Below are 18250 nucleotides of genomic sequence, written 5' to 3' on the forward strand. Positions count from 1 at the left end.
TTTTATATTATTCAAGAATACGTAAAGCTGGGTTTATTGCCTAGTAAGTGGCAATTTATTCTAACCATTATAAAAATAAATTTAGTTTTTTTTTTTTATATCTGTTTATGGTTTTCACCCTGCAAGGGTATTTATTCTAGGCCATCATTTAAAATAATGAAGAAATGGAAGGTGATTTTATATATCTGTTTTGTTTAAATGGGCGAATTTCAAAATTATGTGGAAGATTGGAGTAGAATTCAGACTTAGAAGAGATGAGATGTTGAATGGAGGGGAGGCAATTTTATGTAAGACTTAAGAGAGGAAGAGAGGATATTTGTTTAGAGAGGGACAACCAAAAAATATATGATCTAAACTTCCCACTTCTAGACCACAGAATGCACAATCTGAGGAGTCAAGCACGTGATTTTTGAAAAGATGAGAAGAAACAGTGTCCAATCCACATTCAAGTAAGTGAAGAAATTTATTTTTTGGAGAAATGGGGGAATTGTTCAAACCACGGTTTTGATGGGATAGTCCTTTGTATTGGGGCAAAGCAGGCTTCCTTGGAATGACTATGAATATACCAATATACTGACCAAACATCGCAGGACCTATTTTAAGGATGGAAAAAATGTTGGATAGGGAAATGTAGTTTAAAAGGGTAACAATTGGGTTGGATGCTTTTTGTTTTGCCAAGGAATCCGCAACCCACAATGCCAATGTGTCCAGGAATCCAAATTAGAGTTATGGTTTTACAAGAGCTTTGAATGGAGGTTATCAGCACTCGAATCAGGCATACAAAGTGAACATCAGGATGAAGAAGAGGACTGGATTTACGTTTTTTGAGGGAACTGAGAGAGTCAGAGAGAACAAGGGAATGATCAAAATTATTTTTGATTACATTTTTGAGAAATTTAATTATTGCAATGCACTCGGAAAAAAATATTAAAAAATGGTTTCAAATAGAATGAATATTCTGTCATTAGAATTATTGTAGTAAACGTTAATACCTATAACACAAGTTCAGAGAGTCAGGAGTTTTGGAACCATCAAATAGTAAATAAAAGAGAGGAGTTGGGCCATATAGATTAAATAATGTCATTGAACATATTATTGACAGTATGGGCCAGGCAATTGGAATGGCTTTTCAGGATACCAATCAGTGGCGGCTCGTGATTTTTGGGTGTGATAGAGTGCTCGAGTTTGAAAAATTCGACATTTTAGATGTTGTTTAGTCCAAAATGATATTTTTTTTGTATGAAGATTATCAGGATATTTCGTCTTGACCGTGCGCAACACAGATTTCCTGACAATCTCCATACAAAAAACCTAATTTTAGAAAAAAAAGAAGACGTTATCAGCTACAACATCAATAATTCCATTTATCGTCATGTTAGCACTCTAGTACTCCGAAAAGTCACGAGCCGCCAGTGATGTCGATCCCTTCTAAAATCGTTGGGGATAAGGTGACGTGACTATATTTTAATTTGTATAAGGCAGAGGTTCCCAAAGTGGTCTAAATGGACCCCCGGGGGTCGATATCTGCTTGCTGGGGTCTATGGGTCCACGAGATTCAAATGGGGGTACATAGGAGCGGACCCCCATTTACCTCAAGTCAACATTTAGGAGTTCCGTAAATGACACAATAGACCTAACACAAATATAATAGACTGAAGACATGAGAAATTACTTATTTGATATTTGCATTTTTATATTTCGTAAAGTTGTTGATTAAGGTATATAAAGAGTCTACGTTCCTTTTCTCGTCAGAATTAATATATTCAAGCAAAACATTGCACTTAGGAAGCAACATCTAGGGTAATAATGACGTTCAACCAAAGATATTAGAAGAACGAGATATGCTATGTTGGCCGCCGGACTGTAGGCGGAGTACTACCTAATTAGGGTACTTTGAATACTATCGGGACGTGTACGCACAGAAATCTGTTCTATGTATTAGTGCGGATACCTTAGCGTAAGTGAAGGTGTGCAGTAGTATTGGTGAACAAAACCGGCGACACTGGGCAAAACAATTCCACACAGTATGAACTGCTCATAGCACATCTCTTTCTTCTAATATCTTTGCGTTCAACATTTAAATGCACTTCACACAGACTTCAAAAGTTTGAGGACATTTTGACTATGGAAATGGAACGTCGAAGAATCGGATATCATGTGACAAGAAGAACTGACCGGAATAAGCACTGACAAAGAACTTAAGGGGCAGTTCTGTAGGACTAGCTACAGAAAGAAATTCTCATTGCTTATTCTGCTTCATTTTCATTTGGTGGAATACTTCACAAGGACACCTTAGTCTGCACAATGCAAAGACAGAGAAACTATACCGCAACCCGGTTGGTGGACAGGCAACGGAAGGGAATCTTCTTACGAAAAAAATGATTATCACTTGGGACGTTAATAGTTTTAGGAAAATTCAATATTCGGCAGGCAGGGGGTCTACGGAAAAAAAAATTTGGCAAGTGGTCTACGGGGCCAAAAAGTTTGGGAACATCTGGTATAAGGGAAGTAGATCATTTGGGATAATTGAGAGACTGAAAATTGTTACAGCTGATGGCAGGAAGAGGTTTAGTTCGAGATAGTTTTAGTTGTAGTAAATGAATCTGTAGGGTCGTTGAATAATGAGACTATGGGGATAATCTGATGACATTTAGAATTTAAACATTTGTCAGCAAATGTTGCCGCCTTAAATAAAGAGGGGGATCAGAACATTCTACTTGAAGGGAATTGATGGGCGACGATTGCATCGCTCCAGTTATTATTCGCAAAGATTTAGATTGGATTTTGTCTAATTTACCGAGTACATTTTTTGATGCAGTACTGAAAAGTGGGCAGGCATAGTCGAGATGACTTCGAATAAGAGCATTGTAGAGCAACTTAATGCAAGTGGGGTGAACACCGCACCAAACGCCAATATTATGAATATGTGAAGACTATTTAAGTTTCCTATCAAATGTTACTCCCAAAAGTTGGGGATTGGAGAGTTTTTAACACGTTGGAACGCCACGTAGGTCACCGGTGACCTCATAACGAAAATCGTCATTTTTCTCCCATAGCGCCATGACGGTCACCGGTGACCGCAGTTAATTTTCTTGATTTTCATGGAAAATTTTGGTCAAAAAAAAAAAAGTTATACGTTTTGATGGTCGCCGATGCCATCTGAGTATTTGTTTTTCAAATTTAAAATGGTAATTTTTCATCATTTCCACAATGGCATTCAACGTGTTAAATAAGATTTGAACAGGCGGATTTTTATGACAGTTTGAGAAAGGACACCGACTCTTCTGGAATGAAGAGTTCAAGATAATTTAAAGTGAAACATATCTGCGAAATAAATTTAGTTAAATATTAATAAAACAAGAATGTAATACATAAAATTTATTGAGAATTTTTACAATAATTAAATCAATATAATGTTTATTTTACAACAATCTATCTAAAAGATACAAACATAATTCATAACATTATCTATTAAAGGCCACTTTTGGTTCTCAACTCAAATCAGAGGAATTCATGGTGTAATAAATATTATTGAAAGCTAACAAAAAAAACCTTGTATGGCACAATCAAATAAAAATTACCTTGCAATAACAAAATACATCAAATAAACTATAAATTATTGAAGCAACCTTTAAAAATGAGCGTAATATTATAATAATTATTATGATGGTACACTTACGTATTTGACAAGATGTTAAAATGTTTGGTACAAGAGGCAGACAGACGTAAGAAGCAATAAATCTGGTAAATAAAGTTCCCCGTTAAACCCTTCGATATTTAGCTGGCGCGAGATAAAATTGTTCCTGCTAAACTGAACAACAAATTAAAGAATATTTTAGAAGTTTTTGAAATGCTACATACACTATTTGACACATAATTAGTAAAATATACAACTGCAGAAAATATAAATAAGTTTATAAACTCTCTGACTGACCATGGATAATGCATATAATCGGGGGAAGAATGCTTTCCGTTCCGAGCATAGACAATTTAATCTCTTTTCCGGTATCTATTTAGTTAACATTTGCATGCAGTGGTGATTATTAAAAGATGTATATATCATAATTCATAAATAAAAATTTATTTCATTTCATATTACTTGCACGGAAATTTAAAAATAAACTCCGCATAGGTAACACGTTCATGCACTGCATATTCAGCAATCAAAGGCTAAACACACTAATTACATTTGCAAGATATAATTGACAATTTGCAAAACCCTCTCAGAGCATTCTTTCATTATGTATGTGTATAGCGAAGAGTTCTGCAATTGCCGTAACGAAGCGATGGATAAGTAAATACAAAACATGGTGGCAGTGGGTATTTCAATGGGTTAAAGAATAAATTGTTAAAAAGATTAACTCTCCGCAGTCCGGGCGTAACATCGAACAATTTTCATAAATAACAATAACATGTCGAATCAATCAAATAAAAATCAATACATCTAAATTTTATGCTAAAGATTAATTTAATAAAGTAATCGAAAGAGAATCAGTCATCCATAAATGAATTGTGATTGCATAAACAACATTCAACATTTTAAACAAGATACTTTTTACTCTACATTATAAATACGGCTACATAATATAAAGTTTATTAAAAAACTTACTACATACATACGAAGACTTTATAAGATTAATTTATTTCCTATTGAGATGACTTGTTGCCAATAAAATTAGTGTCCTTTGAGGCCTATATTTACCTACTCCGAAATTAAAAAATTAATTTAATTTTGCATAAGGAACATGTACTTGGCTAAAATAATTAAAATAATGCAGAAAATTCTGAGACAAATAAAATGAGTTAGTTCATTATTTAAAAATCATGCAAAAACAACATTAATCAAGAGATTTAGCAGTGTGATATATAAAAATCATTGAAAAAGTAGGATTTCAAACAAAAAAATTGAATTCTTTTGAAATCATCAAAATTTTCCTCACTTTTCTCATTAAGACTTCGTTTTACCCAAATACTTAACAAACATCATATTTTAATACTCAACATCGTAGATGAGCCGTAATAGATATATCGCCAAGATGAACAAGGAAGACTTATAATAATTGATTTCATTGTCATAAACAGTCACTCTCCATCCACAACTGAAAGAAAGATCTCCTTTTGCTTTCGAAATCATGTGTCATCTTTGTAAATCACATAAAAAATAAATACATTTAAATTGTTTAATTAAGTAGATAAGAGAAATTAATTACTAAATTGATAATCAGTTCACTAGTTTATTTATATTGTCCTAAAATTATCTGCAGTGAGGTAGGTGGGGCCAAATTTTAAGTCGAATAGGACTTAATCATAAAATTTTTCAAGGACAGGAATACAAAGTCTAATAATTTAATTTAATATTGAAAAACTATAGATTGTAGATTGTAGTAAAAATATGTTAATTGGCGACCATGGTAATACATAATAATATATTGGCAGTCAATGTCATATAAAATATGAAAACAAGTCTAAAGCGGGGTGTAAATTAATTAAATGATAGGCAATTATCATCCAATTAGACAATTTAACACACAGCCTCTGCTCTCTTATACAATTAAAGGTTATTTCGATTAAGGTTAGCTCGACCTTCACACAAAACAGCCAGGGTTCAATTTTTAAACAGGTTGCTAAAACATGCATACAGGTATAATTTTTTACATTTCATTCATATTATGATACCCTCTAAACATGATTGATTAGAATTTCATTAGTTACAAAATCATTAAAGGAACATGTACATGTGACAGTGATATGCTTTTTTATATCTAACCAGAAAGTTCATTCCAATAAAGGCATCAACTCATCTTTGGCCTTTCTTCTACAGGGATTAAGTAGGGACAAGTATGTACATATAAGTATTCAATAATCGTGTTGTGTCCTCACGTCACAAACTGTTTGTGGCGGGCAGTCCATAAAAGTAGCTGTTGAAATGACCAAACCAGCGTCGCCACCAATCATAGTTGAATTCTCCAAATGTCAAACTAGAATGCATTCATTTCACAGTTGCTGTAGCTGTGATTTTTATATCCCGTCATTATGTTGACTGTTTTGTTTGTAGCATTTTTTCTTATATGAATACTGCACAAGAGTCCCAAATGCTCCCAACCATCGGAGCCAGTGAGACTATGGCATATGGAGGGAGGCTGAAGATTGTGGGTAGGGGAAGGAGATGAGGAATAGGAGAGTGGGGTGGTAACTGGGTTTTGGGAACCGGTCACCAAACATGGCGAAAGCCATTTAAAACGTTTTAATTCTGAATGTTGGTCTTAAACCAGGGCGATACTGAAAATATCTTCCACTCTGGAACGTGCCTTCAGTATACTATATATTTGGTAGCAGAAGTCGGGGATATCGACCCCTGGGTGTCCATGTCAATGAAGACACAAATACATGAGATGTAAATGGGGGCCACAAGAGTCGATCCCATTTAGGCCAATTTTAGGCTCCATTTTTAGGAATGACACTTTTGTGGTTTTATATGGAATAGTTTTCAACGTAAAACAGTTATGTGATATCTAGGGAAATTCTGAAATTTTGACAAAGAGGTCAAATTCTGGGAAAAACTCAAATATTCTAGTGAAAATCTCGAAACATTCAAATTTTCTTGCGAATATTTTGTCACTGGAAAATATTGTGGGAAATTAATAATATCGAAATTCCCTAGCCTACCCCATGGATTTGAAAATACTGTGTAGAGAATTAGTGGATTTGAAAATATTGTGGGGATCTTGTACTGAGCAATCGAGAATACCTCATACATACAAACCCATTCTGAAATCAAGGGAAATTTCAGTCTGAAAAATCAACATTAGGAAAGTAGGGGGTCTACCCGAAACAGAAAAAATCGGGACGTGGTCTACCGGATATAAAATTATGGGGACCTCTGCTGTACATGAACCACTGCACAAATGTATGGCGGTAGTTGCCAAGATACTTGAATCGGATATCCCTGTGGAAGAAGAGCCTAAGATGAATTTTGCAGAAACTTTACTTGATTTTGGGTTGATAAGTGAAAATAATGAATATATGTACTATTAAAACGACATTACCGAAATCAATTTAAACAAAATACTTTCTTTTCAATAATATATAATACCTAGTGATAATTTTCAGGTATCAATCGTACTTACAACATAATTTGGATAAATTCTAATTGTTCAATTGGAATCACTACAGTTGGAGTCTTCCTTGACCAGCCGACGAACGGGGTAAGAAGGCGTGTCCTTGAACTTTCCCACAAACTCAAGGAGTTTTTGCAAGTTCTTCTGTGTTTCAATCTGCTCCGAAAGCAGTTTCTTCTTCACAACATTCTTGGATTCAATGTTTTCCTTCAGTGTTTCGGCGCGCATCTCCAACTTCTTGAGGTCAGATCTCAGTTGCTGGTTTCGTTCCTGGAGGAGTCGCTTCTCTGAAAGCTTTTCTGGAATAAAATAATTAAAATCTTTGAGTCTTGGTGTACCTTATACATTAATTGGTGTTACTATCTAAGTATCATCTGCTCCACACAGAAAATAGTAAGTTGAGTCAACCCTGATGTAGGACACTGGAATGGGTTTTAATCATCAGCAGAATGTTGACCATTGATGTGGCGCTGCATTGCAGAAAAAACCCGCAGTAAAGATGCTTCCAAATGGAGTCATAAACAGCAGTATGTATGTTTACATTACATATGAAGATGTTATGAAACCTTCAACATAAAGATCTTGTTAATAAAAAGAATGAGATTATTAATTTTTTGAACTGTTGTCGTCATAACACGAAATAATAAAATAGTACATATACATGAGTAATAAGTTCGGAAAGATAATGTCCATAGCCTGAACAAGGTTTAAGATAGAGTCCATGATTTAAATTTAAATCATGGAAAGTTTGTTTGCATAACGACTGACAAAAATATAATTTGGGTTGCCTATAATAAAAGTGGTTAAGAAGAGCTCTTTGTTAGGAGAGTGGCGTACCTTTGATGACTGCTTCCGACGGCTTGTTGGCATACCCTATGACGGTCATGCTGGAGGGCTGACGAGACTCCTTGACGGTCTCGCCGCACTGCGGGCAGTCGGGGGCGGTGGGGGGCTTCCGGGGGGGCGAGCGTCCCTCCCGGGTGGCGCAGCTCCAGTGGAAGTAGCTCCCGCAGCCCCGGCAGTGACGTAGGAGAGAAGGAACATCTACAAATAAATAAAAAAAATGTATTCCAAATTTCAGTCATAATATTAAAAATAATTACTAATTCTATCAAGTCGCTGTTTGTGAAAAGTATTGACACCAAATTGTTTCTGTGTCTTTTGCAAAGAGGACTTAGCTTGAAGAGAAGTGAACATAAGACTTTTGGGCATGAACCCAATCACGGCTACAAACAAATATAACATTGTTTACATTTACCATTTTGATTACAGACACAGCAAGGCATGGGATCCGGTGACACCACAGGGATGATAGTCAGTCCGTTGGGCAGCGTGAGAAAGGGGTGTGGCGGGGGCGACTCGGGGGGTGAGGAGCTCGAGAGGGAGGGGGGAGAGGGGCGGGGGGAGGGAGCCTGCTGGGACTGCTGCAGCTGCTGCTGCTCCTGCTGGCGCTTGGCCCTCTGCTGGGCTCGGGTAGTGGGCGGAGCAATGTTCTGCTGCAGGTACGGGAAGTTCAGCTTTCTTTTTTTCTGCAAGAATAACAATATAAAGCAATTAAATTGAGTTTGAAATAATCAAACTTCCCTTGAACACCAGTGGCGTGCATTGCTCTATGACTGAAGATAGGCACTAACTATGTAGTTTCAAGTTCAGGTATGAATTGTGCATTCAATATTTAAAATTACCATTTTATTATTTTCTCCCACTGATTTATGTAACTAACTGAATAAATAAGAACAATTTTGTTTCAAAATTCATGTTAAAAAAAAACCTATTGTCATTTGTACTTGTCCCGGCGAAGAAAGGATGCTTCCATGCTGACAGTTTATATAAATTTTGATTTTAAAAACCACATAATAATTACAATACAATGAGTCATAGCTTGTTAACGGGTTCATTTAAGACTTAAGATCTTATCGTCTTTAAAAAAAAACAATGAAACTTTAAAACAGCAACAAAGAACTTGGTTTTTGACTAAAAAGTTTTAAAAACTACAAACCAATTCCAATTCATAATCATCAATCAATTGATTCCAAAAGTATGTCACCTTTGTAAGGTTTACATCGAATGGAAGACATCAGTTTTGTGTTCATCAAACAACAACTAACAATTATCAAAACAAAAAGTAGGCAGAAAGACCCATATCATTTTTAAATATCCATTTGTTTAGTCACATCAACTAAAATAATTATTTATTATTGACCAAATAGGAGTGTCAATAATAGCACAATGTTGTGAAATCTGATTTATAGATAATAAATACAAATAACGCCGAGTTCACATGAGAACAACACAGAAGACAATATTGTCCTGTCCCCACCTTGTTAACAGCCTCAACCTCGTACGACAGAACTATGGGACAATTCATCAAGCGTGTTTCAAATGCGGAACGCTGCAAAAATGGATACGCGACGACATGCATTAAGTGTGAATTCGCGAAAAATTTTAGGTGTCATACCAAAATGTATTGGGGTTGTTGGGGGGCAAACTAAATAATAAAAGAAAAAACCGTGGATTAGGAATTGAATGGGGTGCAGATCTTCACTGCGATTGCAGGCACATCATTTTCAGTTTCAGTTCTTTTGAAGTGAAACCATTTGCATAGCAGAAACAATTGCCTCCACCGTGTTTTCCCTGCGCTGCTTGTCTCTATAATATGGGCAATCAAAGCGCCATCAAAGTCGTGTTCACTATATACGGTTATAATTTCACAATTTCTTGCGGGTTATACAAGATCCGAGCGCCGAGAGTGCCAAGAGTCGAGATACATACGCGTGGAGCGACTGGCTATTGTCCTTCTGTCTTGTCGAAGCACGTTTACACAAAATGAGCCGGGCGCGGTGGTGTGAGTAAGACATTGTCCTGCGGAGATAGCCTGCCCTTTTATCTTCAGGACAATGTTTTGCTTCATTGTCCCGTCTTCCAAACTTCTGCTCACACCAAAAAAATAAGTCCAAAGCTGGGACAATAAAATATCATCCTGCCCTCGTGTGAACTAGGCATAAGACATAAGGCATGAAGACCTGATAAGAATTTCATTTAAATAACAAATATTAATAGCTCAAACAAATTGTATTAATTAATTTTATAAGATTTCATCAATGTAATGTCTATGACCCAAAACTACAAGTTTCTTTCTTCACACTGAATAGTGACGTTTTACAAGATAAGGAGGTGAGGAAATTTTTATTTATTTATATTGTAATGCATAGCCAAAAAAGCCTTAAAGACTTTAACCACTCAAGCAATAGGAATCCAATGAGTAGTACCGCTAATGCCCTTTAGCGATAACTACCCAAATTTGGGTAGCTGTATAGTTATATGATTTTTATGAATTAAAATTAATTTATTTTGAAATTCTTATAATCAGCTAATATGTTTAGTCACAGTGTAATCTGCGCCATTTATTGTTTTCTAAAAATTGAACATCTGTTATTTTTCAATGTGTGACTATATAGACATCTTCAGTAGACCATAGGCAACATACAGTAATCGTAATATTCTACATTGCCCTAAATAAGTACGAGGTAGGGCAATTCTAGTAACTAACGTACAGAAATCACGCATTGATAAACATAACAATTTCTTTTAAATTTTATATCACCTAAAAACATGGGATAATCAGTGAAATGTAGGTGACTTAGCGGCTAAACTGCAGTAAGCAATTTATATATTTCCATAGTAAGGCGATGCCATACGTAGTAATGCAAAATCATGTGTTTTTGGTTTGAAAATTTGGTCACCTAGAAATGTTTCAGATGCTTTAATTAAATACTGCTTGTAGAATACATCTTGGCCTTTGAAATAATTGAGTATTTTTTAGATAAGTCTTTTTAGCCCAGAAAAAAATAATGTCCTATGAAAACCGCTTTAAAGTTCAAAATCTCCTACTTACGAACCCATTTTCGGTTATGATTTTATTGTATAATGTGGCAAATTAAGTTATTTATAAAATGATCGAAAAAAAATTAAATATTTATGTCTGAACATCCACAAAATAAAATAAAAGGCACTTTTTGGCCATGTTTTTTTCTTGCATAAATCAAAACAGGCGGATGGTGTTAAGCGGGAATTTAAACCTTATCGCCATCTACGTAAGGGTTGTTATTGATAGCAGCTCAATTTAAAATATTATACGACGTAGTGCATCGCCTTAATAGTCAGAGGTATGATTTTTTAAATGAACGCAGGCTTAAGGTATTTCGAATGCTGTGCAAGATTTCTAAACACTTACAACAAAATTCACTTTGGAGTCACAAGGAGAAAATCCATAATTGGTTTTATTTTGGGTATACATATATAAACTGTTGTTTCCCAGAAAATAAATAAATACACAACAACAAAAAGATCTACTGCAAAATTAAGACAAAATTAATCAAAAATTACCTAATACTATCAAACCATGTTTGAATCTATTGCCATCACAAAGTTAAAAAACGTAAAATTTATTTCTTAATTAAATAATGAAATGCATACCGTCTGTAGATCAAAATTTCCATAAACGTAATCATTCTTGTTGGTGCTGGTGGTAGAGCGCTTCTTCCTCTCATTCCTTTTCTTCTCCAGCATCTGGCGGTGCTTGGGGGTGATGAGTCCCAGGAAGCGGAGGAAGGACTCCTGGCAGACCTCCTCTCCGGGCAGCGGCAGGGAGGGGAGGGAGGGCGGGGGGGACGGTGAGAGGGTGGGGGACCTCTCGGTGCGTGGGGGAGAAGGGGTGCCACTCTTGGGGGAGGCGCACGGGGAGCGCTTCATGGGAGTGATCAGCTCCATGGGGGGACTAAAATTCAAAAATTACATTTTAGTCCAACTCAAGGGGAACCGATTACAATAGATTACACGGGTGATTATTTTAGATTTTTCTCTATATCATCTAATACTAAAAAAATTATTGTGGGGTGTATTTTTCTCAAAAAAATTAGTTTTTGACTACTTGCATAAAAATTGAGTTACATTCATCATTGATTTCCATATCATGTTTTTAGACATTGGGGAAAAATGATTCCTATTTTGTTTGCCTCTTTGTACGTAAAATGACTTTTTGAGTACTATTTATTTCCTAGCTTTAGTATTATTATTAAAATGTGGGAAATTTGGATTAAGAAAAAACTAACTGTGGGCGACGAACTTGACCTTATTAACGCACATTTTTTGTTCCTACCGATTAAAAAGAAGTTATATTAAAATAAGAATTCTCTGACATGCTTTAAAAGTGGCCACCCTGCTTTAACGATCTAGAAAATAGGTAGGTACTAATCAGTGACCCAAAAAATTCAGTCGCAAGTAAATTTCTCAGAATAAAAGGAGTATGAATATGTAATGTCTTATCCCTCCAATGTTGATTAGACTGACACATCAAGCTAATTGCAGGTCATTGTGCAATGTATACACAATATTATTGTCATTATGTGGGTCAAAAATGAACAAAGATGGAAGCCATTTCAAAATTGATGAGCTCTTGATTTTAGATTATTCATTGTTAACGAATTTTATATTGCACCCATAATTAGGTACCTAATGAAAATACATAGATAATCCAAGATAATATGAGGAAGTCATTGCACTGAGTAATAACACCAAAAATAGCAATCATCAAACTAAAAATTAGCTTTGATATAATTAAAAATTTGTGAAGTGGGTATGGGTACCGCCGCCCCGGGAACCATTTATTGGATAACCTACACCCCTGCCATCAGTCACCCCAAGTGGTTCATTACGTTTTGTGACTTAGCAGGGGTGTCCGGGTTCATGGGGTGGGGTTTGTCTAAGTCTTGGCGGGGGATGTGTTTTCACACCTACTGCGTGGCAGGCTGGATTGGGAGAGATCGGTTTAGGGAGTCGTTTTGACCTCTCCAGCCGGACTCTCTCCACCCATTGCCTTGTACAGCAGGGGGAGGGATGGATGCATATGTCCGTCACTCCTTGATGAATTGGACCCCATTTTCCTACCCACCCCTCATACCTTTTCCTTCCCAAAACTTTATCTACTTCCTTTCTCTAAAAAGACCCTTCTACACAGCATCCCCAAAGATGACTTTTTTCCTTAGGGCCTCCTGTGTAGAGGCAAATGTATAAAAAAAAACATTTAAAAGGTGTGATTTTACTATACTTGTAACCAATGGAAAGATAAACCAATACAAGTATATTGAGAGCCAGTCTGTGAGCCCAAAGTAAGGTCAATTTTATCTCGCTTTAATTGGTCACACATTTCAAATATCGAAATGTCTTTCTTCAACAGATAATCAATCTCGTTAGTCTGTCTGGAGTCTAGAAGTCATCATGTCTTATGTAAATTGGCGACATTATTTCAAATTGGTATAAATCACACTTCTATTGATTTGCTGTTCAGTGGTTGTAACCAACTGATTTATTAGAAAGTAATGCTCTCTTCCATTAGTGGCTTTGTTTATTAAATAATTGACACGGAACATCGAAATTTCCACAAGGTTTGCATAATCCAAGGTTGGAAAAAATAAACACAACTTTTAAACAAAACCTTGAATTGCTTTTACTTATGCGAATATATTTTCTTACCATATTCTTTGCTTGGCTTTATTCAAGGTGTTGGTGAAATGGGTCCTGCTGTCTTGGATGTTGTTCTGAACTGCGGGGTCCTTGAGAGAAAAGTTCTCAGTGGCTCGGATGAATTCATCATCTTCGAGTTGCTCTTTGATTTTAACTCCATTGGTTTGTTCAACGAACATGGGTTCATCGTAGTCATCTTCGGACTTGTTGGTTCCGTTGCCATTGTTATTTTCAGTCTTGATGTTGATCTCGCTCAGGACGGAGGGCTTCAGCAGGGAGATGGACTTTTTCCTGGTTCGGGACTGGAACTCATAGTCTCGTAGTTGCTGGGCGATGTGGCGGTGGTCATAGTCCGAGTTGATCTGCTTGTTGCGTGCCTTCAGCTTCTGCTGGTATAGTTCCAGCTCCAAACGCAAACGTTCCGTCACCTTTTTCTGAAAAAAATTAAAAAATTGAAAACTAAAACTTTATAGTGTCGACAACTAACTAACAAACCGCCCTAAATTTCTGTTTCTGAATAGAAAGAACACAACTCAATATCCTGGAATACACAATTTTAACTTTATAACCATAATCATACATATATAATATAGTATGTATAATCTTCCAATACTATTCCGTAAATGTTGACAAAATATTGAAAATGTAGAGTCATAATTTATAATGAATCTGTACCCCCAAAAGAATGTCTATTTAAAGAAATGAAGGTTGATGTTTAGATGCCTAACCTACTTTATTCATGTGAAGGTAAGGTGAAGGTCAACTGATGCAAAAAAAATGCGATACTTTCTAATTAGTTTAATCACCTCTGTGATGTGAATCCAGCATGCGCAAGTAAATTGTATTTGATTGATTTGTGTTTAAAATATTTGTGGCAAGTTCCAGACTGGAAGATATTCTAAGCATCGCCCTTGGTGTAAGACCACCATTCATAATTGAAATGTTGCTTGAAATGGCTTTGGCCGTGTTTGGTGACCAGATCTGAATAACCTGGTACTTCCCCACCTCCTTCCCTTCCCCATCAACTAGCTTCAGCCTCACAACATACCCCAATTGAGAATTCCAGAATATCACTGGCTCCATGCGGTGTTCCTTCTTTCCTTCTTTCCTTCTCCTCCGCATCTCCTTCGCATCCTCCACTTACGTCAGTCTCAAATCGTTCCCCAAATGAGAATGACGTATTTCGAGACAGTTAAAAAATATATATTTGGAGCAGACTGATACTTGGTAGTTCTACAAAGTGATCAAAAAGTTGCGCTGATTAAACGGGGGGAGAAACGAGTCCCCAAAGAAGTTAAAAAAAGCATTATTGCTCCATATTACTGGCTGAATGATCATCTGTGTCAAGTCGCCAGCGGAAATCTGCGAATTTCTCCGAATTCATTCACGGCAACCTGCGACGCGATCTCATTCCCATTGACTTCTTCTAATTCTAGCGTAATCGCATCGTACTCGTGCAACTTACAACACTAACACCAATTATAATTATTCATTAATAAGTTCGCTTTCTATGGATTGCCGAGAAACCTCGGCATCACTTTTACTCGCGCTACAAAATATTTGGAGGCATCTAAAATGATGATTTTTTTAATATTATAAAATATATCAATCGGGCAAATAATGCGGCCATTAGTCATAACTCATACATAAACTGTCTTAGCCAGATTTTCAACACATTTTTGTAAACTGAATAATTTGGAATTTATTAAACCCTCAGGCTAATTTGTTCGCTTTTGGGAACCTATGGAAATCGTTGGCTCCCTTACCGCAATGGTGACAAATATGATCTAAACGGTGTTAGAAAGAGAAAGCACCACGCTTTATTCAAATCTAAAAGTTAACTACGGGAGAATTAAAATGTACACCCCTATGAAAGCAAAGGTTCCGACCGCAATTTGAAAAAAAAATGAAACTTCGTGAATTTTTTATTAATTATTTTTTTATGAAACGACAAAAAAGTCAGGTGACCATTACGTTTTTCATACATTTATATACTAAAATGATTTTTTTTCTTCCTAATTTTTTATTTTACTTTATGTTTGCATCCAAAATTTTAGTACGTAATTCAAAAAGTATATATTAAGCATATTTCATCATCTTTCAAAATCAGTTTTTAGTTTTCGGATACGTTCAGTAATATTCCATTTATTTGGATTTTTATTGCAAAGCGGAAACTCTCCGACATTCTGACAGAATATGCCAGAGGGGTTAACAGAGATAATTCCAGACAGTAAAAGCTGTGTATATAAATTTCATGACTCCTTCCAGAGCATACAGGTCGAGAGCTTTTGCTGCGCCATAAATCATTTTTGCATTACATTATATATTTTTTTTTTCCGATTTTATGTCCGGGTAAAATCTTCCCCATAGGAAAAACTAAACCCCTCCACACACTTTTCCACGAATGATCATCTAGTCAATCAACATTATGCAAGTGCATTATATAAGCAAAATAAATACAAAACAATAAAATAACAACACGTCAACTCACCAGAGATCAAATGGGAAAATAATTCACCGACTCCAGATATTTTCATATCAGAGGGTTCGGCTCGGTAGAACTTCTAACAGGGCCTATAAATCCTACTGATCCCTCAACATAAATATTTAAAAAATCTTTCGTTATCCTACATGTATTCAAAATGACCGACTTTTGCATCTTTATATATAATTTTTTTGATAGATATAATACGCCTAAATTTTTAATGAGAGAGCTAGGTATAATGTCAGTAGCCGAAATAATGAATGGTAATATTTGTATAGTCTGAGAATGCCAAATTCTTTTTATTTCATTTCCTAAATCTGTGTATTTTCTTATTTTTTCATTAACAGATTTTTGAATATTACAGGAATTTGGAATAGCGACATCAATGATATAAGTTATTAACTATAATAACTATATCGGGTCTATTATGAGTATTATGATGACTAATCGTTCGGTCTGTTAGTATAGTTTTATCATAATATATTTTATAAAATTCGTTTTCTAAAAATGAATTTGGTTCGTATTCATAAGATGGTACTATATTACGGCAGTCAATCAAGTTATGTTTAATTACCAAACTTTGGTGAATTATTTTTAAAACTTGATTGTGCCTAAATGTATACTCGGACGGTGCTAATATAGAACATCCCGATATAATATGTTGTATAGTTTCCGGAAAAGCCAAACATTTTCTACACAAATTCTTATTTTTATTCGAGATCTAATTATTATTATCACATGAAATGTCATCAAACTAATCTTGGTTTTGGTCTGTCTGTGATGTAACACTGGCCATTTTTCAAAATAGAAACTGCTGTGCCAAAAATTCAGACAACAATTCAAAGTACCAAGTATCAATAATTATTTTTTAATATTTAGCAGAAAACAATTTTAATTTTGTATTTCATTTGTTTCATTTTCTTAGGGTTAATTTCGATAAATAAAGTCAGTCACGGTTCCACGCGAGTAAAAAAATGTTGCGTTGACCTAAATCCCAAACAATCCAGACATAAAAACAATGCAAATTTCATGACTCCAATATCCACGGCATGAGAGTTTTAAGAGAGGTTAAAATTTTCTGATGATTACCTAGTTAAGATAAAATTATAAATATTAAATAATGTAGGTTATAAGTTAAGTAGCAGGCATTGCACGCGACGTGGAAAGTTAATATTAATATTGTCTTATCATTTTTTATAATTTCTTTCTGATCTGTTGGGCCGACACCATTACAGTACCTATCTGGAAAGGGAAACTTGCGTGTACGAAGTACGAATGTAGCTGTAGAGGTAGAGAGTGAACTGGTAGGTTCAGTAGGTTGTGGTAGATGCGATAGTGTACCTGAATTAAAGTGGCGGACGTGAGTCGGGACACGATAAATCCCATAAAAGTCGGCGCAGTACAATATATATTATGATGCAATGAAAGACCTTTTGGTCCAAGGAAATTTGATTCGGGTGAATTGATTCATAGGAGTATTCGGTGTTGATATGGTAATAGGTTATAATAATATTATCTGCCTTTGACGCAATTTTACAGAAACAAAAACAATTTGTAATCCATTAGGCCACATTCTGCACATCGCTATATTCGTCAGAATTGTGGATAGATTGCACGGTATACCAATGGAATAAGCTAAAAGTCTATTTTGTTCCTCCTACCGAGATAATGCAGCGCCACAGAAATGTTCCTGGATGAGTGCACTCTTATAGAGCACTTCTCCGCAACCACATGGAAAGTTTATGGCGCAGACTTTTCCAATCGAAGAATACCATCATTACTGCTATGGTTGTCTGGATGGAGTCCCCCTGATGGCCCTCTCTGAAATATCTTCTATGAACAGCTATTTGCTTAAAAAAATTTCCTTCAATTCTATTTTGTATATTTATATATTTATATTTTTTTTTAAATATGGAACGTATTGCATTGAACTCAATACCCCTGATATCACCTACACATCTGCCCTGATGATGGACACTGTAATGCTGTCCGAAACGTTGGCTAAAGAAGGAGTTAGCGAAACACGGCATAACACCCCAAAAACAAATAACAAAAATACTTTTGGCCGTGAAAATCTTAAATCATACTTCACTACCCCTGCATTAATTATGGAGAAATTTATTAT

The 18250-nt window shown here is 35.6% G+C and overlaps 1 protein-coding gene across 1 annotated transcript in view; it reads right to left on the reverse strand.

The window, feature by feature from the left end:
- Positions 1-3371: 3371 nt before the first annotated feature.
- LOC149423549 (uncharacterized) overlaps positions 3372-18250 on the reverse strand; it is a 29101-nt gene continuing 14222 nt past the window's right edge. Inside the window, exons 4-8 of the mRNA XM_089631641.1 lie at positions 13650-14074; positions 11595-11895; positions 8377-8647; positions 7956-8162; positions 3372-7417 (exon numbers count right to left, since the gene is read on the reverse strand). Of these exons, the coding sequence (XP_089487767.1) occupies positions 7155-7417; positions 7956-8162; positions 8377-8647; positions 11595-11895; positions 13650-14074 (1467 nt within the window). The 3' untranslated portion in view covers positions 3372-7154. The remainder of the gene's footprint in view (positions 7418-7955; positions 8163-8376; positions 8648-11594; positions 11896-13649; positions 14075-18250) is intronic.

This window comes from Hesperophylax consimilis, chromosome 5, assembly GCF_061612785.1.
Source record: "Hesperophylax consimilis isolate HC1 chromosome 5, BYU_Hcon_1.0, whole genome shotgun sequence".
In the NCBI taxonomy this organism is placed as follows: domain Eukaryota; kingdom Metazoa; phylum Arthropoda; class Insecta; order Trichoptera; family Limnephilidae; genus Hesperophylax; species Hesperophylax consimilis.